This window comes from Apodemus sylvaticus, chromosome 18 (assembly GCF_947179515.1).
Source record: "Apodemus sylvaticus chromosome 18, mApoSyl1.1, whole genome shotgun sequence".
In the NCBI taxonomy this organism is placed as follows: domain Eukaryota; kingdom Metazoa; phylum Chordata; class Mammalia; order Rodentia; family Muridae; genus Apodemus; species Apodemus sylvaticus.
Window position 1 is genome coordinate 58,338,796 of NC_067489.1, and position 21,373 is coordinate 58,360,168.

Here is a 21,373-nt window from a genome sequence, read left to right on the forward strand (position 1 = left end):
ATTCACTTATTTTAAAGAATCTCATCTTGTAAATGAGATTATAAAGTATTTTCAGAGGTATGCTGATTAGGTTTATGAATGAGACAAAGGTTAATATTGAAGGTCATATGACTCAAAAACAAACATTCTGATCCTAAGTATGGGCTATTGGCTGTTTTCATACTGTTTCAAATAGCTCTCTCAAAAGGTTGTAGAGTCACCTGAAGACTTTAACCTATATTATTAGTCTTTTCAAATATTGTTAGGTGCGTTGAAATTCTTTCAGCTGGTGTGAAACATGTACCAGATGCGTGGGGCAGGAGGATGGAGGGAGTGTTGCCTTTTGGTCTTTTCATGTTCTCTTTCACTCCTGCCTCAGTTACAACAAGGAAGCAGCTGTGCGCCTGGTTTGAAGTGCTCCTCAGAACCTGAGGAGAAGGCTCAGTGGTTAAGAGTAACACACCGTCCCTGCAGGGCACCCATGTTGAATGCCTCACGGCCACTTATAACTACACACACACACACACACACAGAGAGAGAGAGAGAGAGAGAGAGAGAGACACCACATCTATAGGCACACATAACTAAAAATAAGATAAATTTAAAGTCAAGGATATGTTCCACAAAATGAGTATACAAATTATGAATAGGAAAGAAAGTAGGGGATAGGACATTGCTGGGAATGTGGTAGAGGAGTGTGTCTTCCAAACCGTGTTATTCCTGAGAGTCAGATTCTGATTTTTAAACCCTGGGTAGAGCCTGTCAGTGTGCCTTTTTATCTACCTTCCTGGTGCTGCAGCTGCTGGAGGTTCAGCGTTTACACTAAGCATAGCAAAGATTTGTAAAAACAAAAACAAAACAAAAAACTAATTGTATTAGGAATGAAGGAGAAATGAGAAGAGAGAAATGAGGAGAGAGAGAGAGAGAGAGAGAGAGAGAGAGAGAGAGAGAGAGAGGATGTGAAGATAAAGGAATGGAAATAGAGGGAGGGAAAGAAAAAAGATTAGTTTAGTGTTAGCCAATAATTAGTGCAATAGGAAGGGAAAGGGGTGGAGTGCAAAAAATATCAATTCTTTAAATGAGTAGAAATAAAGAAAACGAAAAGGCTGAAATGAGGCAACATCTTAAAGCTTTCTCTCTTGTCAGCCAGTATCCATGAGGACGAAGTTTGTAGCTCCTTAAGGCACTGGTTCTCCAGCACAATCAGCTCTAGCGCTAAGCAATGGGCGGGGCCCCGGCTGTAGCTCAGGGGGCGGTGCTTGCGCTCGGGGGCGGGGCCACTCCAGGTCTGTGGGCGGGGCCTTGCGACCTCCGTTTCAGAGGCGGAGCCTAGTCTCCATATTGGCGCCGTTGAGTGGCTGAGAGACAGGATTGGCGGCTTTTGAACCCGGAAGCAGTAGCGTACGGTCGGAAGCGGCGGGAACGCTGGCCTAGGCGCGCTGCGGCTGCGGGATGGTCGGAGGTGGCGGGAAGCGCCGGCCGGCCGGGGCGGGGCCGCAGGTAAGCGAGGCGGGGTGCACTGGGTGTGGGGATGCTCTGGGCGGTGGCGGAGCCGCGGGCCGCCCTGCGGTGGAACGGCCCGGGAAAGTTGTGCCTTTCCAGCGCCAGTCAGCTTCTCTGGGCGCAGTTCCCGCGGACGGCGGACGGACCATTTATTCACTCACTCACTCATTCATTCACTTACTGACTAACCAGCTGGTGGAAACTGGAGGAGCCGCCAGGGCAGCGAGGCACACGCGATCGAACAGTTCTTCAGTTTTTTGCTTGGGGTTAACGCTGGTGTGTAAAAGAAAGTGCTGGATATAACAAGTCCTGGAGTTGTTAAAGACGACTTTTGTTTAAGATAGTCTGTGTTGTAGCCCAGGCTGTCCTGGAACTTAATATAAAGATCAGTGTGTATCCTGATTACTATGATATAAAGATTAATGTGTAGCCTCCAAATCACGGAGATCCTCCTGCCTCTACTTCCAGGTCGTGCACCACCACCGCCCGACCCCTTAGGTTTGAAAGTCGTTCTTGATGGCAGAAGAAACATAAGAGAATCCCCTAACATGGAAGTGTACGGGATATGGGTTCGCAGATGAGTGATAGATTGGCAGTCTGGACTCTAACATGATTTCATGGGTTTCCTAAGCATGCAGTAGCTAATGGGAGGAGTTAAACAGGGAAAGGAACCTTTAACAAAAATTACTCCAGATATGTTTTAAACTGGGTAGGGCGAGGCGATTGCTAAGGCTTAACGGTCAGTGGATGATGGACATATACGTATTATTCAAGTCGTGTTTTCTCACAACACCAAGTTAAAAATGTGCTCTAAAGAGAACAGCTGTCTTAAAATCTAATTATTAGGGATTTGAGGATTCTGAGGCACCTTGAGTTAAAGAAGAGCTGAGAAATCTCTTTGAATGTACTGTGGGCTGCTTTGGCAGAATAATTGGCTTAACTGGAAATAAGTTGGAGATGACCCAGTGGAATGTTTATAGCTGCCAATCATAGCCAGCATCAGCTATCTGCGAAGACTGTTGAAACAGAGCTATTCTGTATTTAACACAAAATCATGCTAACAGGCACTACAACGTGTCTTTAGTGTAGATGAGTACAGAACACAGAGAGGTTAAGTAGCTCACCCTAGGTGACAGCTGGAAACCATGTTGGGAGTCAACCCAAAAGCCAGAGTGTTGGCACACACTTGTAAGCCCAGCCCTTGTCAGACAGAAGCAATAAGACCAAAAGTCCAGTGTCATCCTTAGCTACATTGCAAGTTCAAGGCCAGCCTGGGCTACAATAGACCCTTTTTTAAACAAAGTCTAACTTGATGACCCAGGATAATAGTCCTGATGGCTTGAATTCAGTCCCTGAAGTCTTGTGAAGTTAAGGGGACAGTGTGACCAAATATGTAAAAACACTACCACAGTCACTGTAGCTATCGCTCTGAATCTGGAGGGTTCCTTTGCCTTCTTTTAGAGTTTGTTATTTCCTTAAAAAGCTTTTATGGTACACCGTGTCTTAGTATTCTACTGCTGTGAAGAAACACCGTGACCATAAAAGAAAGTGTTTAACTGGGGCTTGATTACAGTTTCAGAGCTTTAATGCATTATCATCATGGCTGGGAGCATGGCAGCGTGCAGGCAGGCATAGTGCAGGAGGAGCTGAGAGTTCTACATCCAGACCCGAAGGCAACAGGAAGGAAGAGACTCGGAATGGGTTTTTTGAAACCTCACACCCTATCCCTAGTGACACACTTCCTCCACCAAGGACACAATTCCTAATCTTTTCAAATAATGCCACTCCTTGGTGACCAAGTACTCAAATTTATGAGTTTTGTAGGTGCCATTCTGTTTAAAACCACACACATCTAATCCTGGGGAGATTTCTTAATTGGTTATGATACTAAGATTGAGCCATGCTGTCTAGCTGTACTTCTCATTCTTTCATTTAGTTAGTGTGCCCCAGTGTTTGAAAGCCCTGTAACTATCTATTTTCCTGTTGGCTGGCACGTCAACCCCTTGAGGATGGTGCCATCAAGTACAATTCTCACTGTCTGATTTGTACATATAGCATATAGTCTTTGAATGATAGTTATCAATACATATCATTGATACAGACTGTTGAGAAAATGTAATTATCAACCTCTAGGCAAGCAGTGTCAACTCTAGCGTGACCGGCTTGCTGAGGGCAGCTCTCCTGTGCGTTGAATGGTGCTGAGCATTACCCCCAGGCCACTGCACCACTAGGTGCCACTAGTCCCCTGGGGTTAGAATGTGCAGCGGTTCCCCTGGATTCAGAACCACAAGTCTGGGTGGAAAGGAGAAATGGCATAGAAATAATCTACTCCAAGGGATCTAGGAAAGGATCTACGTTCCCAGAAGGAAAAAGATTGTACTTAGAAAACAAGACAGATAACCCAAATTAAGCATGTTGCCTTAGTAGAAATGAGGCAGCTTTCTAATAGCATCCTTTAACCTGGTGCATTTACATTGCATGGGTGGAGATGCAAGTCTGAGCATTACAAAGCTTTTTCTGAAATAAATGGGTTTTGTTGAGAGGTTATCCCCATTTTATTAGCTACTATTGATCCTAAACTCTATTATACCTCTCCTCTTTTTGTTTGGAATGTCAGAAGTAAGGTATCTGGTTTTAAAGGGAAGGGTAGTAATGATTGTGGTAAGCAGTTCAGACATAACTATGGTTGGAGTTCTTGAAAACACAGCTTTCCCCCCATTATTATTAATGTTTTAGGTTAGAATACAAAGTAATTGGTTTCATCCTGCCTTATTCATGCATTATGTACCATTGTACATTTGTTTTGTCTGTTCTTAAAGATGGTTCCACTGTATCCCACAATGGCTTTGCACAGGCAGTCCTCTTAAGTGCTGCGATTGCTGGATAATGCCATTACAGATGTGTGCCCCTATACCTGGCTGAAACAGCTTTTATCTGACAAATCCTTTGTATCCAGTTACTTGTGATCATTTGCTTCTGGTGTGTGTGATAGTCTGTTTAAATGAAAGGCCTGATCATGTGATGGGATCTTGGTACCAAAACAGAGCAGAAACTTTTATGCCTTTATGACAACTTTACATTTTTCCTTTGTTTCTTTTTTGTTGTTTTGTGTTATGGAGAAGCGCATTTAAAGACATGCTTTGTGTGGGTATTTTTTTACCACGGTGTAAACAGTTCATTCTTTGTTCAAAAGATTCCCTGGGAGTTTGCTTCAATATCATTAGCTCAGGCTTTTGTTACTGCTTTGGTTTGTTTTTATAGCAGGTTAAGATGGAGGTGGGAAAGCAGCGCAGCAGCGAAGAGGATGCACTGGGCTTGCAGAGGGCCCGGGCAGCTCCCCTATGTCGGGCAGCTCTCTGCTCCAGCTCCAGGGACTCAGTGCTCTCCTCTAGCTTGTCCAGCAGCCACGTGCCCCACCCTAGAGAGACACACACACACAAACGCATACACACATCACAAGACTATGAGTAAATATTTAGAAGAATGTGTGTGGCGCCTGGACCAGTAGGCAATATTGGTATGCAGGGATGGTTGTTGAAGTTTCCTTGGGAAAGCTAAAGTTTCATATGCCAATTTCAGTGTGAAAAGACCGTTGAGGCGAAGAAGAGTAAGTTTTCTGAAGCTGATGTCTCCAGTGAACTTCGCAAAGAAGTTGAAAATCTTTATAAGCTTTCCCTGCCTGAAGATTTCTATCATTTCTGGAAGTTCTGTGAAGAACTTGATCCTGAAAAACCAGCTGGTGAGTGTGTCTACCATCTTTCTGCTCCTGTGACTGGAAGAGATGACAGGAAACTGAAGGAAGGACAGAAACAGCTCAAAGAGAAAGTGTTTTCACCACTACACATGGTGACACATGCCTATTACAGTCTCAGCAATTAAGATACAGGTTTGAGAGTATCAGGTTTCAGGGTAGCCTCAGATTCACAGTGAGACCATCGTGAAAGAGAAGAGAAGATAAAAGGGCATTTCCACTGTTCTTTCTAGTAAGTGAGGTGTGTTGTCGTCAGAGAACAAGTTAATATTTTTGTCCATCAGTTTCATGGCTAGGATGTGAGAAAACAGCCGAGCAGGAGGACAGGGTCATGATCTCACCCAGCAGGAGCACGGGGTCATGGTCTCACCCAGCAGGAGCACAGGGTCATGGTCTCACCCAGCAGGAGCACAGGGTCATGGTCTCACCCAGCAGGAGCACAGGGTCATGATCTCACCCAGCAGGAGCACAGGGTCATGGTCTCACCCAGCAGGAGCACAGGGTCATGATCTCACCCAGCAGGAGCACAGGGTCATGGTCTCACCCAGCAGGAGCACAGGGTCATGGTCTCACCCAGCAGGAGCACAGGGTCATGGTCTCACCCAGCAGGAGCACAGGGTCATGGTCTCACCCAGCAGGAGCACAGGGTCATGGTCTCACCCAGCAGGAGCACAGGGTCATGGTCTCACCCAGCAGGAGCACAGGGTCATGGTCTCACCCAGCAGGAGCACAGGGTCATGGTCTCACCCAGCAGGAGCACAGGGTCATGGTCTCACCCAGCAGGAGCACAGGGTCATGGTCTCACCCAGCAGGAGCACAGGGTCATGGTCTCACCCAGCAGGAGCACAGGGTCATGGTCTCACCCAGCAGGAGCACAGGGTCATGGTCTCACCCAGCAGGAGCACAGGGTCATGGTCTCACCCAGCAGGAGCACAGGGTCATGGTCTCACCCAGCAGGAGCACAGACAGGGTCAGATTAGAGGCTTCTGTGGTTAGCTGGCTCTATTGTCTTGGGGTCCGTGATACCTTATGCCATAAGGATGTGTCAGATGTGCCTACCTCATGTCAGACAGGAAGCTGAGAGCATTGGGGAGCAAGAGTCCTCGAATAGGATGTACCCTCTAGTGACGGTCATGGGGATCGTGCTCTCCGTCCATGAGCTGCTTTGGTTTAAGGTCATTATACAATGCTATAATATGTCACTGTCACCTGTTGGCCAAGGCAAGCAGTTTCAGAACATTCCTTCATTTAATGAATAAAGAATGAAGGAAAATGAGCAGGTGCATATATTGTCTTTTCTATAATCATGTCTTATGGACTAGGTAAACTAAGAATTTTCATCAAGGATATTTACTGGAGAGAGAGATAGGCAGACAGACAGAGACAGACAGACAGACAGACTGGGGGGGGGGGTGTTGAAGAAATGGCTTAAGTGCTTGCAACCCTCGTAGGAAAGCTGCAAACACTGCAGTTGGAAGTCTAAAGAGCCTGCAGTGACAGCTGACGAGAAGGAAAAGAAACGGTTCTTTTCTTCTCTCTCCTTAATCTATGTTGTCTCCTTAGTCTGTATGTTTGTAGCTATAGCAGATGGTGGTGAAGCAGAGTAAGTGTGTGGCTCTATGTCTGAGCACGCAGAGCAGCCTGGCTGGGGCTACCTGAGGTGGTAAGCTAGTGCAGTAGTCAATTTAAGGGCCAGTCCTAAAGTTAGTGCTACATTTTTGTTCAACCAATTTCTTTTCCCTTGAGTAAAAGCATTTTTACAGACTTTAAACGTGTTCTTTAAAATAACTGCTTAAGAATAATTTAGAACTGGTAGGCAGAGACGGGTGGATTTCTGAGTTTGAGGCCAGTCTGATCTACATGGTGTGTTCTATAAGAGCCAGGGCTGTATAGGTTAAACCCTGTCTCAGAAAAAGGAAAAGGAAGGAGAGGAATCCTTTGGAGCTGGGTATGATGGGGTCTGCAATCCCAGCACAGATCACCTGGATCTCTGATTTCTAAGCTAGCCTAGTCTGTATAAAATTCTAGTCTAGCCAGGGCTAATAGTGAGACCTTGCCTCCAAAAGGGGAAGCAGGGTGGAGAAAGAAAGGAAAAGAGTCATAGTGGTGAAAGGCATAATTTTCTATTGCCTCTAGAAAGTGTTGCCTGATAACCTTATTTTCCTCATAGATGCACTTGCTACAAGCCTGGGTCTTCGGTTAGTGGGTCCTTATGATATCCTTGCTGGGAAACATAAAATGAAGAAAAAACCCACAGGCTTGAACTGTAATCTTCACTGGAGGTTTTACTATGATCCTCCTGAGTTCCAGACCATTATTATTGGAGATAATAAAACTCAGTACCACATGGGGTATTTCAGGTAAAGGATCTTCTCTTCTCTAAAATACAGCTGCTCTGCGATTAATGAGTCTTAGACCCTCACGCGCATCCCCCAAGCTGAAAGACTCCTTTTCCTTACTAGTGACTCCATGTCCGTTCTATTACTCTGGCTACCTTTCACTTCTTTAGCCTGCATAGGTTGGTGAACTCTTTACACCAAAGTTCCCTGATTTCTTTTTTTCTTTTGAATATAGAGTTTTTGGGGTTGCTTTGCTTTGGGTTCAGAAGAGCTTTGCAGCCCACGTAAGATAATGTCGAGCAGCAGTTTGACTTACGCCAGGCACTTCCAGGGGCTGGAGGACTCACAGATTGGTCCTGCCGCTTATTATCTTGACGGCAGTATGCCAGTCAGTGGTGACTTTCTGTGACTCGGCTTCTCTGGAACTAATGGGAAGAATAGTAGCACATATTTATTAGGAATATTGTGAGAACTAAGTGAATACCCACAGATGCTGGAGAATGGGAGAGATAGGGAGATAGGGAGGGTTACGTGAGAAATACCCTGTCCACTTCCGGAGGGAGTGCTGGGTCCTGAAGCTGAGGTGGAATGCAGAAGAAAGGGTGAGGTGTGGCTAGGGAGAAGTGCTCACTGCACAGAAGTCTGGGGCCCTGGCAGCCTCACATGGCTTTGTTCTTGGCTTTGGCTCTGATGGACTGCTAGAACCTTAGCCAAGACCCTGCCTTCTCTCCACTGCTCTCTTCAGTTTAAAAGGAAAGGGTGGGACACAGACATGAATCAGATGCTTCCGTGTTTCATATCTGTCCTGTTTCCTTTCACTTTTACTCCACTTGTCTCTCTTGCACTTTTTTAATACTCTAAAATGAAGGTGATCAGCAGGTATTTGTAATAATCTGTTGACAGCTTCTCTTTCCTTATTTCTCATTATTTGAGTAAAAATTAACTAGGTACTAAAAGCCTTAGCTGTAGGCTCTGACGTAAGAGTTGTTGTAGACAGTCTAAAGACACCTGGAGAGTAAACCTAGTTACAGGTATGAATTTATCTGTAGACCTGATTTTTCTGCTTGTTAGCATTATAAATTATGGATAACTAAACTTTTATCTTTTGTTAAAACAGGGATTCTCCCGATGAACTTCCTGTATGTGTGGGTACAAATGAAGCAAAGAAAAATTGTGTAATTATTCAAAATGGAGATAACGTGTTTGCTGCCATCAAGTAAGGAACGCTTTTGTTTCAGTTCTCGTAGCTCATTGTCCTTGCACAGTTTTGCTGCTTGTCATCAAAAGCTTCTGGACCTACTTATTTAATGAACATATTGCTGGATCCTGGGCTGAGCTCTGAACCTGAAGCAGATCGTGTTCTTAGCATGTCAAAATCTCTCTGCTTCATCCCCTGCAGTGCAAAACATGTGTAAGCGGTGTTTGATCTTAATTTCAGATGCCCCATGGAAAAATCGGGGGTTTGTTTTGTTTTTTTTTTTTATCTCCACTAGAGATCACATTTAAACAGTGCCATTAAGAGTTCATTATAAGATCCAACAACAGGGATGGAAAACTCCGGAAAGTTTTCAGGAGTAAGGAATTTAGAGGATCCTTGGAAGGACTGCTGGGACAAGCTGAGCCTCCAGGGACAACAGCTGTGTGGCTACTTCTCATCAGTGGCAGTTGTCTCTGCTGTTGACCCGAGGCTGGGAAATGAAACTGCTCTGGGGCCATAGCATTGCTCTGTAGTTCCACCAGAACAGTCGCTGCCCTGCCCTCTGCCCTACAGCTTATATGAAATGGAAAGACAGAAGCATGGCTGCTACTTCACATCCCTTCTTTCAGACTTGAAAGATTGCTTCTGCTTGGGATCAGCCAGGTCTCACGCAGAATCGGCTAAAAATAGCAGGAGAAATGCACCAGTTTTCATGTAGGAAGGGGTCAGAACCCAGCTGAATGAACCAATTGGCATTAGCCACAGACATGATTTGAAGTCACTTGTTAGTAGGTATGCAGTTTACCTTGTAATTCAACAGGTTAACGTCCCCCTGACGTAATAGTATAATTTATTATTAAAGAATTCAAACCAAGTCAATCCAAGGTGACCACTGTTCTGTGATGTATATACACTGATGTATCTAGATGACAGCGACATTCTGTTCTTTCTCTTGTAAGACTTTTGTATTTTACGTAAAATTTGCTTGGGATTTGTAATTGGCATAAGTTTTCTTTCTCCCTGAGGTTGTTGGTTTTCTATTGTTTTGGTTTTGAGTACTGGGACTGAACCAGGGTCCTGAGCATCCTAGACAAGTGCCTACTACTTGAGTTATATCCTTGGTCTCAGTAACATTCCTTCTAAGGAGGAATTAAGTTGAATTATCATCCAACTTAAACTGACAGTGTCTGCTTTAGAAACTGTAGTTGTTTCCTGGCATATTGTCTGTCTCCTGCGCTAGCATGTAAACCCCAAAGGACAGGGGTTTTTTATATCATGCTATTCCCTAGTTCTAGAAGGTGCTTAAAAAAACACAATAGCATATAAATATATCTTTTTAAATTTCTAGTGCTGGGGACCAAACTCAGGGCATTATTATTAGAAATCATTTATAAAAGCAAATTCTAGAAACTACACAATACATCTAGCAATAAGGAAGATAAGGTAAATAAATGCAAAAACATTTATTTATAAATAATATTTAAATATATCAAATATAAATTATATTTATGTAAATTATAAAAGCACTATAAATGCCATGATTGTTATTGTTATGAAGAGGGCAAGTAACTGAATGTGATGATTCTGACTTTTCCTGTTTAATGAATACATGTAGAAAATAATCTATATTCAAAATTTTTAGTCTTTACACAACAGGAGTGATGTTTTGTCTTTCTTTTGACTTTCCTTCCCTAAAAGTAACTGCTACAGTAATTTTGAACTTATTATGGACCCATGGTAGTCCACACCACCTTAAACACAATGTAGTAATTCAGTGGGTTCTGAGTTTGCGTGTGTTTCTACATGAGTGGCACAAAGGTGGGTAGAACTGTTGGCACCTTTATAAGACTCAGCATTAGTGACACTAAGGTAGCGGAACTGCATTGCTCACTGTTCTGTATATGCAGGTCTGTTTAAGACCTCAGCAATGCATGCCTCCAAGTGCATTAGGTCGTTCTCTGCAGCCCAGGACGACCTGCATGATAAAATGGCAAATGGGCAGGAGGCACTTCTGCACATTGAAGTGCGTAAGTTGTGAGCTGAACTTTCACTGACTTTTGCTGACGGGTAGTGATTGACAGACTTTATTTGGGCACAAGGTTTTGGGAGCAGACATTTTCTCAAACCTGTGGAATTGCCAATTATATTTGGTATCATTGCTAAATTGAAGGTTTAGTCAATGTGAGCTGGGAAGGCCTGGTAACCACCCGATGAGCTTGGCAGCTTTTCACTACAACTCCCTGATAATAGTCATGGAAGGGATGTTTTTCGTGTTGCATAATGGGACGAACCTGGTGTAATGAGAAGTTGCAACATGAGATTTACATAATTTTGTGAACCAGTATATTCTAAATAATCACTACAGAAGGCTGTAAAAAACTGCACGGGTAAAGCTTGACTCAGACATGCAGGCTTCCACCAGGCCTGACGGAGTGGCTGTGGTCCCCACTTCGCCTGGCTTGTCGCACGCCTTCAAACATCGTCCAGCAGCATGTTTAGTAGCTTTGAATGAGATGATCACAGCAGCCTGGTGGACAAAGGGTCTTGGTGACTGCACAGTATCTTACATGGAAAACGGGGGAACTGTCTTCTGAGAAGGACAGTGTACATGGAACTGTGTCTAGGGAGAGACCCAGGGCACTTGAAGGCCTCCAAGCCTCCTCAAGAGAGCTTGAGGAAAGGATTCACTCACGTTTTTGACAGGACCGGATCTAATGGTTAACAGATCTCTTGATGTACGCAGCCCCTGGTAATTAAATTAAGCAATGAGGAGGGGCTGAATTTTGTCGTTTGGGTTTCTATCGTTGCTACTCTTTGTGCCCCAGTTTCCTGATATATAAAGAGGAGTAAAGTGTTGTGGTCTGAATGACTACTTCAAGTTCCTAGTGTAGGTTGCAAGTAGTGTACTCCAGGGGTCTGCGTCGAGGGTGAAGGTGTGTTTGTGGACAGCACACTTGTGTTTCCCTCGAGTCAGCCTTCTCCAGGCAGGATGCCGTCTCAGTGTCCAGCAGTACAACTTAAACTCAGCCTCTCATGTCTGCACTGAAGATACACGGTCCAGGCGTGCTAGCTGTGTGTGTGACTGGCGGCTTCGTATTGGTTCTGTCATTCCTTGTTTGACTCTTACCTGTGAGGACTTGGAGAGGACTGCATGAAACTTGACATTTTTGTCTCAACTCCTTGACTTCTGTGTATAAACAGAGGCCAGCAGTATAACAATAGCTTTTGCTTCTTTTCCAGATTATTTTTGATGAAAAAACTCAAAGAAGTAACAGATAGAAAGAAAACTAGCATTTTGAAAAACATAGATGAAAAACTCACAGAAGCAGCCAGAAAACTAGGATACTCACTGGAACAGAGAACCATGAAGATGAGACAGAGAGAAAAGAAGGTAGGGTCGCTCATGTGCATCTGACTGTTGTGCTCTGCCCTTGCTCCTTGCCACCTGCACCATACACTTTTCTCTAGCCCCGTCCTAAGGACAGCTGTATCCCCCAGGGACTCTCGGACAGTTCCCTAACCGGGCTCAGGTCGCTCCTGCATGTGCACGTTGGCATGCCGCCTGAGTCCTGTAACTGGAGCACATTCCTGTGCTTGCAGAATGCATTCTAGTCTTTTAGTCTTGTCGTATTGACCATTGTGTAAAGGTAGAGAAAAGCAGTTTTTGTTTTAATGCAAGTTATCGTAGTAGTGTAGTTCTGTGCTTCTCAGAGACTTACCCAAGACCTCAAAAGTGGTTCTCTTTCTACAGACAGTATGGGTTAGATTTGCTTATTTTCTCCTGGATCATCCTTGCTCTATCAGCATGCCTCAGGGCTTGCAGTGTAACAAAGTATTTTGTAAAAGAGCAAGTACTTCTCAGGTTAGCATTCTTGGTTTTCAGCTATGAATGTCACAGTAAGTCTACGGATACATGAAAGAACTCCTCTGTGGGCATTCCTCATGACTACTGGGCAAGTGAGGGCTGCTGTTCTCCTTGTTTCTTCTTCCATTGTTGTCTTCTAGAGCTGTTTGGTCTGAACATGCTAAGCCATACATAGTACTTGTTATTCCTGAGTGAACAGGTACTGTGCAAAGTTCTTAGTACTTAGTTACTGAAGACCTGCTTCGTTCTCTAACCTTGATGCAGCGGCAGGCATGAACCACTGCCGCTGAAGTGCTGTCTTTAGTCCTACAGACCAGAGATAGTTTCTAAACATGGGTTAATTACAGTGTCATTTAACATTTTATATTCTTCTTTTACCTTACTGGTTCTCAAGGAAAATTCTTACTAGAAGAAAGAGACATGTATTCTGAAAATGTCCTAACTAGATTGAGCTTCTGTGGATGTAATGGTCAGCAAGTTCTTTGAGAAGACCCTTGTTTTATTCTGTTGACAGCTGTAATTTAGTTCAGAGACCTTACTTCTTTTCATGTGTAAACATGTTTCCTTCATGATTGAAACTTCAATTTCCTGTTGTACTTATTTTGACACTCCCGAGTTTATATTCAGTGTTTGTTTTTCATTAAAAGATAGTAACATAAATACAAGGTCAACCATTTAAAAAATTTTGACTTTTCTCCTTCTCTGTTGACAGTTGTTTTTTAGATCCTTTTTAAAAAAAAAGATTTATCTTATGTATATGCATACACTGTCGCTATCTTCAGACACACCAGAAGAAGGCATCAGATCTCATTATAGATGGTCGTGAGCCACCATGTGGTTGCTGGGAATTAAACTCAGGACCTCTGGAAGAGCAATCGGTGCTATTAATCGCTGAGCCATCTTTCCAACCCTTTCAGATCCTTTTACATTTTTGATAATTTTTAATGTTACTGTAAGATTAACATTTAATGCATGCTTTCCTGTTTCTGAAAAACTCAGTTCCAATAGTATGTTAGTGACTTTGACCTACATCTTAGTACACAGAGTGCAGCGTATGGTGCAGCAGTGCATGGTGCAGCAGCGTTTGTGAGTACTGGTACCTTGGAGTACTTTGAAATGCAAAGTCTGTATGATCCTGGTATTTGCCCTACAGGAGATCTGTACAGAATGGAAGAACTTTCCCTTTTCTTCTAGTATTTTAGTTTTCACATTCAAGACTGAAAGCCAACCATAAGATAATCCTGTGTAAATATTAAGACATAAGGCTATAAACTATCTTTTTCTAACCCATTCTCTGTGTCTGTAAATTCCTTCTTCTGAACATTCTGCCCTCTGGGGTAGCTTAGCAAAGGATGAGGAAAGAAGCGGAAGCGGAGGGAGGGCTAATGGGAGAGCGGGAGGGAAGTAACCTTAACATACCTGGGCTAGGGGAAGACTCAGAAAGGAGAGGTCACTTCTGGACTGTATTTTTCTTCTGTCTTGGAAACTTTCACTAGAATACACAAGTGGAATACTGAAGATATTTTACTAGAAAATACTGAGACCCAGTATGTCGACGCATGTTTGTAACCCCAGCACTGAGACAGGCAGGAGAATCAAGAATTCCAGCTGGGGGGATGGAGAGATGGCTCAGCAGTTAAGAACACTGGTCCTTCCAGAGGACCAGAGTTTGAGTCCCAGGACCCCCATGGAGGTTCACCGTCATCTGTAACTAGATCCAGCAGATATTTTGCCCTTTTCTGGCTTTCCCAGGCACCAGACATGCAAGTTATTATATAGATACACATGCAAGGAAAACACCCATATACATAAAATGAACAAGTTGAAAAAAAATTTAAAGCCACCCTAAGATAATGCTAAAAAAAATAATAATAAAGTAGAAGTAAAGAAAAAGGATCTAAAGATAATGCTAAAAGAATGTTCCTCAGGCTCGATTCCCCAAAATAGGGGAATGCAAGTGAGAAAATTGGAGGAGGGGAGATGGGATAGGGGGGTTTCAGTGGGGTAACATGGAAAGGGATTAACATTTGAAATGTAAATAAAGCAAATATCTAATTAAGAAAATTGTTCCTCATAAGGGTTATGATGGTGTGCTCCTAGCCCTGGGCCTGCTCTCATCTTTGAAGATGAGTAATTAAACTGGCCGTGTGATTTGTCTGTAAAAGCACTGTTTAGAACTATCCTGCTTTGTGGGAGTTGTGGGAATTTTCCAGTTTAAAAAGAGGAGTCTGAATTTGGCAGTGTTGAGGAGTTCTGTTGTTTTTCTAAAGATTCTACTCTATTCTATCTTCCTTTCAATCCCGGAGTCTTCATGCTTTCTGTCTAGCAAGGACTGCTATGCTGATGTGCCTCCTGTAACAGTTGTGCTTGTTTTCTGACATGTCAGACAAACTTGTAAATGTCTAACATGATTCATTTAATCCATTTATTTTATTTTATAATTACTTCAAATGCTTGACTTCTGGTTTTAAAACATAGTCTCCCCATGATCCAGATTTTCTGAGATAATGTCCCTGGATGCTGTTTTGACAACATCCAGGGTTTATGTGTGCTGAGGTGGGGAGGTAGATCTTTTGTTCTTTGGGGTCTCTGCATGTGCTCTCTCTCTCTCTCCTCTCTCTCTCCTCTCTCTCTCTCTCTCTGGTCATTTGTTTTTGTTTTTGTTTTAATTTAGGTTGTGACAAAGACTTTTCATGGTGCAGGCTTGGTTGTTCCGGTAGATAAAAACGATGTCGGTTACCGAGAGCTCCCTGAAACGGATGGTAATGTTTTCCATGTGTAAATATGCATGTATGTAAACAAGGAGAAAGCTTTCTCTTGTGTTGGGAAATGGTGTTAAGAGCAGACCCAGGCTTCCCTAGCCTCATCTCAAGCAGGCTGTTTAGTGTCACTGAGCCTTGTCTTTTTCATCTGCAAAACAGGCAGTGATGTTTCTTTAACAGAGTAAGTATCTGGGACATGAAAGGATACAGAGTACTTACTGTGATGTCACATAATGCTCCAAGCAAGGTGAATGCTTTGAGGAGTTGAAGGGGCTTTAGCCCATTGCACAGGTTGGTTCTTTCTAACCTGTTTTAGCTCCTTTGACCTAGTAATGATTGCATATGGTGCAGTCACAAAGCACTAGTCTTGGTGAACATTTTAGTTTTCATACTCCTTATACTTCATGCAGTCATACAGAAATACTTAGAAGGTAATTACACAAAATGTAGTTAATACTCTGTTGAAAAGAGAATCATCTGTCGTTCTGTTTCCTTACTCTGAGCCCCATCCCCACTGGCATTCTTTATGTTTTGTTTCTGTGGGCATAAAATTTAGAGAATCCAATCTAGTCTCTCCTCAAAGAAGAAAGAAGCAAGTACTCCTGCTTCATGCACATGGCCGCCTGCTCCTTAGGACAGATGAGTCTTAGTAATTTCCAATCTTTAATTTTTATGTGGTGTATCCAGCCAGTAAGTTGGGATGTGTTGTGGGACAATTTGTATTTCATTGTTTGCTACAGCTTCTCTAGTCCTCTAGGAATTTATAGGGAGAACTGATGCTGGCTGAGGTGTCTATAAATGGCTCCTGAACACTTCACATGTGGCTAACGCCACTGACAAATGGCATAATTTAAATTTGTTGAGAATTTTGTTTAAAAGTAAAACAGAATTTTGTTTAAATGTATAAGTTAAACCAGCGTTAAATATTTTTATAACATTTTTATATTGATTATATGTTGAAATAGTGCTATATTAGGAATACTGGGTCAAGTTAGTTTCATCTCTTTTTTAGTTGGGGGGACAGAGTGGGGGAGGTGTGAGTGGGGGAAGCGTGGAAGGCAGAGGGGAGAGTGGGAACGAGAAATGAACACATGCCATGAGGGACATATGGAGGTCATAGGATAACTCTTGGCCGCTGGTCCTGATGCTGCCTCATGAGATCTGGTACTCAACCTAGGTGGCCAGGCCTGCGTACCAGAGCCTCTAGTCCATGGAGCCCCACCACCAGCCCTCCTGTTACCTGAAGCCAGAGATAATCAGTCTCTGTGGGAAAGACTGGGGGCTGCAGCTCCTGTGGTCCAGGCTTCTGCTTGAATCAGAACAGAAGTAACATGACAGACATTTCCTGGCAGATTAATAAGGTAGCATCAGTAGAGTTAGTAGAAGACATACAGAAAAGCCTTACTTAAAATCTACCATTAAAGATGATTGTGTGATTTTGATAGCTTTGCATCTTTTTTTTTTTTTTTTCAGCTGACCTTAAGAGAATCTGCAAGGCAATTGTTGAGGCTGCAAGTGATGAGGAGAGACTGAAAGCCTTTGCTCCCATTCAGGAGATGATGACTTTCGTGCAGTTTGCTAACGATGAGTGTGATTATGGCATGGGGCTGGAATTAGGAATGGACCTCTTTTGCTATGGCTCTCATGTGAGTAAAAACTCCTCCTTTCCCACATTATGTATACACACTCACAGTTACTTATCTTCTCAACTTCCAGCTGGCAAGATATGGATCCAGCTTGTATTTCCAAACCTTTGAAAGTGATATCAAAGTAAAAGTTCTAAAACCATTTGAAATCTTATATTCTGGCAAAGGTGAATAAGCAGAATTGTTTCCTCAAGTTGATATTAAACTAATTCTGTGTGTCAATATCCCAGGGGTATGCCCTCTTTTGGGTGTCTGTATGGGCTTGTGGATATGGATGTGGAAATGTATACACCCCTTTCTTTTGTTTCTGTTGGTGTGGGTGTCATCTACTACCATGTCCTAAATACTATTTTCAAGTATTTTAATTAAAATATTGGAGCTAGTAATCTAGCATTATTCCCTTTCCTACCTGTAAAATTAGCTCATGTGTGCATGCACGTTCCTCATTGTACCTTTGGTAAGTCACTGGTAGAGCACCTTCTCCAGGATAACACCAGCAGCCCCATCCCAGTGTCCAGGAGTCACAAACTGCAGATGCTTGGGATCCACCTGTAGCTATTATTGATGCAAACTGTCTGAATAGGTCAGAGATGTGGCCCTAGCATTCCCAGGTGGCAGGAATGCCATGTCTTTATAGACTAGACTGAGGACCTAGACTAAGCCAGTGTGTGTCAGTTATCTAGAGGGCTTTGTCAGATTAGTGTTTCCTTGTCCCCCACTTTGAGTTATGGGGAGGGGTCCTGACAAAATGATTTGACTGGTGAGAAACTGACTGACTGAGAACCCTTTTTAAAGCATCATATGGCTTCTCTCTGCCTGGCTTCTAGTTATCAGTAAAAGTATTCAAAGTGGTAAACAGGCAGAATGATGTAGTTGTCACATTTACAGACCTGGCCATAAATGCCATTGCTGAAGTGTAGGTATAAAAGCAAAACAAACTTGATGGTGTGAGAATCACGGGGAATGAAAACATTTGGAATATTATATAAGTACTTAAATAAATGCTATTTCTCACAAAAAGAATGTTACTGGGTTTCCTGTTAGGGTGTGTGTAAAAGCAATGCTGTGAACCCATTCAGTAAGCCTGAGACTGAACTCTTAGCAGGGAAGAAATGCTTCTAGTAGAGAATGAGCCCAAGAATAAAGGGGAGGAGCTGGAGAGATGGCTCGGTGGTTTAGAGCACCCGAGGGACCTGAGTTCCATTACCAGCATCCACAGCCGCTCATAGGTGTCTGCAATCACAGTTTTAGGGATTTGACACTCTCTTTGGACTTCCTTGGTCATATATGTGGTGGCGCATAGTTAGGTAAAAGACATATATAAAATTTTTTAAAAGTGATTTGTAGCCTCATATGTTTTTAATAGATCTATTACAAGGTCTATTAAAAAATCTTAATAAAAATAGTTAAAGTACTTAATGGCCATTTGGAACAAAAAAGTTCATAAAATTAATGGACTATTGGCAATTTAAGTTTGTAATGCTTCTGAATTCCCTTCAGGATATTTTCATTTTTTTGAGGTGGGCAATAGTCCTTGTGACAGAACAGCAGAGATACGTTGTCCTGTGTCCAGTACAGATGGTGGCTATGCTGCACAGGTGTGTCCCATGTATTTTTCAGCTGTACCTGCCATTTCCTCACCTTGATGTTATGTTCTTTGCTTTTTAGTATTTTCACAAAGTTGCTGGCCAGCTTTTACCTCTTGCGTATAATCTATTGAAGAGGGATCTGTTTGCAAAAATCATTGAGGATCACCTGGCAAGCCGAAGTGAAGAGCACATAGACCAGCTGGCAGGGTGAGCGGGCTGCCGGCACCGCAGTGCTTTGAGGGGACCGGCGGCCGGGCCTTTGTGTTTAAGGAATGGAGAAATAAATAATGGAAACTTTATTAAAAACTTTATAATACGGCTCTTCTGGTGTTTCTTTCACATGGTAGTGGCACTGCTTAACATTTTGGAAACTCTTTAGTTTCTTAAGTTCTTTTCTCAGTATAGTCCTCAATATTAACTTGCTCATAAGAGTGCTTATTCAAAATCAAATAACCATTAACTAGAAATACTAGGCTAATTAAAACTAAAAACACTTGGGATTGAAGAAATGGCTCAGCAGTTAAAAACACTGACTATTCTTCCAGAGGACATGTTCATTTCACACATGGAAGCTCTACCTCTGGCATCTGACAACCTCACACATATAAAAAAGAAACAACCTTTATCCTTCTAGTGATGTAACAGTCTCAAAGATAAGAGTTTTTGAGAAATAGGCTTTTTATATTCCATGGGACCAATATGAACCCCAGCCAAGATTTATCAAGATCAAATGAAAGGGAAGAGCCAGCTTTTCATCCATGCCACACTCAAGCTGTCCTTCAGAAGCTGGGCTACCTTATCAGAGCTAAGTCAGGAAGTGGGTTATCTGTGGAGCCGAGGATAGCCCAGCCATAGAGCACTTTGTCTAAGGTGTGAGGCTCGAGGCTTGACTCCAGAACTATTTACACAGCAATTACAACTGGGATGTCTGATTTATGACACATCACAGTATGTCACAATTACTGTGAATACAGTAGTGGGGACAATGAGATAACTGATCTTTCAGTTACTAAACACTTTCATTAAAGAGCAAGATCCCTGTTATAGAATATGAAGCCTTCCTTTCTCACCATTTTCCTTCACTAAAGGCAGTGTGAATTGAAAACTGCATATTAACCTAGGGGTCTGACTGGAACACATTTTAAATGCCTAAGCACATTCATGAATCACCATGACCCAATCAGGATTGTTACCCAACTTAAATCCATTTTCTTACTTCTTTGGGCCCAATGATGTTATTTCTATGTTAACCTTTCAAGCATTTATGTTGAACCATGCCCAAGGACATGGAATGCTATGAAAGAGATTTTATAATGACATAAACTCCTCACATTAGCTCAAAACTGCCCTTGTAATGGTATTGTCTCTATCTTACCATAATTCTTTCACTGATGCACTGTACAAACCTCAGTTCCCAGACTGTTTTCTAGACTAGGGTTTGACAAGCCTGGAGCTGGTCAGTACCAACAATGAAACTTCATCACAGTTCTAAGCACCATACTGCCTAAATATTGCCCTAAACACTCCATCTTCCTCTAGTAACCCATTTTTCCAATCTGACTATAATCTCTTTCACCCAGCCTTTCGGTTCAATTTTCATCATCATGCATCCCTCAGTTATGTTGCATTTATGTTAGTACCCAAAACCAAATGAACTACATTTTACGTGAATTCTCCTCGTAACCAAGTAGCTACGAAAAAAAAAAAAAAGCCATGTCATACTAAGGTTATTTTAACCTCAGATGGCTATTTTGGATACCCATGGGATCTCATACCTACTTTTTCATCTGTGTTCATCCTCAGTTAATGTCACAGCAATCAGAACATGGCACACCTTTTAGATTTGTCTGTTTTCAAGATGTCATCCTCTTTAGCCTACACAAGGACCCTCCCACACAGGGAGCATTAATTTCCCCCTCACTCCCATAATTTGAAGCCCTACACATCTTAAAATCTGATCTCAAACTATTCTCTCAGGCATTGCTATCACCAACAGGAAAAGCTATGTCCTGCATCTTATTTCCTGAAAACACAGAAGAATCCCAACTCTCCTGCCTAGCAGACCCATTCCACTTCCACAATCGGTGCCATATAACACTCAGGCAGGCAGGTCAGCAGGATGCTCACACTGGCCAACTCTCAGGGGTTGCTTCAGGTGTCATTAAATACCTGCTGCTGAGGACTCCTTCAAACTCCTTTCTTTTGCTTTATATCACTGTTTCAATGGTACCTTTTGACCTCATTGGCAATTCTTTTGCTGTCTCATTTCACCATTGATTCTTCTGCCTCTTCTATGTCTAAACTTAAATCCATGTAATTTCATCCTGTTTCTGGAATGTAGTACCTCTCATTTAGTTCTTAACTTGAATCTCACATATCTATCAGTTCCTACTTGTAATCACGTTACTAAAAAATAATGTCTTTGCTGGAGAGTTAAAGAGGAAAGAAAGGAGTGGGGGAGGGAAGGAGAGACAAAGAGGAGAGAGAGAGGGGGGGGAAAGAAAGGAGTGGGGAGGGAAGGAGAGACAAAGAGGAGAGAGGGGGAGGAGAGAGAGAGAGAGAGAGAGAGAGAGAGAGGTAGTTCCAAAGACACCTGCAGTCACTGTGAATAAACACACAAAATAAGGGACTGGAGAAATGGCACAGTTGCTAAGAGCATGTATTATGTATTACTTTTAATAAAGAGTCAAGTTCAGTTCTAAACATAGATGTATTCACAACTGCCCATTAACTTCAGCTCC

The 21,373-nt window shown here is 42.7% G+C and overlaps 2 protein-coding genes across 2 annotated transcripts in view; both read left to right on the plus strand.

The window, feature by feature from the left end:
• The window catches only part of Nek1 (NIMA related kinase 1), a 328,855-nt gene that overhangs the window by 110,093 nt on the left and 197,389 nt on the right, over positions 1 to 21,373 (plus strand). The gene's annotated exons all lie outside the window — the stretch shown is intronic.
• On the plus strand, positions 1,363 to 18,951 carry LOC127668721 (histone PARylation factor 1). The gene is made up of 8 exons (XM_052162473.1): positions 1,363 to 1,479; positions 5,062 to 5,221; positions 7,404 to 7,593; positions 8,690 to 8,788; positions 12,011 to 12,161; positions 15,310 to 15,397; positions 16,871 to 17,043; positions 18,712 to 18,951. The coding sequence occupies exons 1-8, from the start codon at positions 1,432 to 1,434 to the stop codon at positions 18,841 to 18,843; spliced, it is 1,041 nt and encodes a 346-aa protein (XP_052018433.1). The 5' UTR covers positions 1,363 to 1,431; the 3' UTR covers positions 18,844 to 18,951.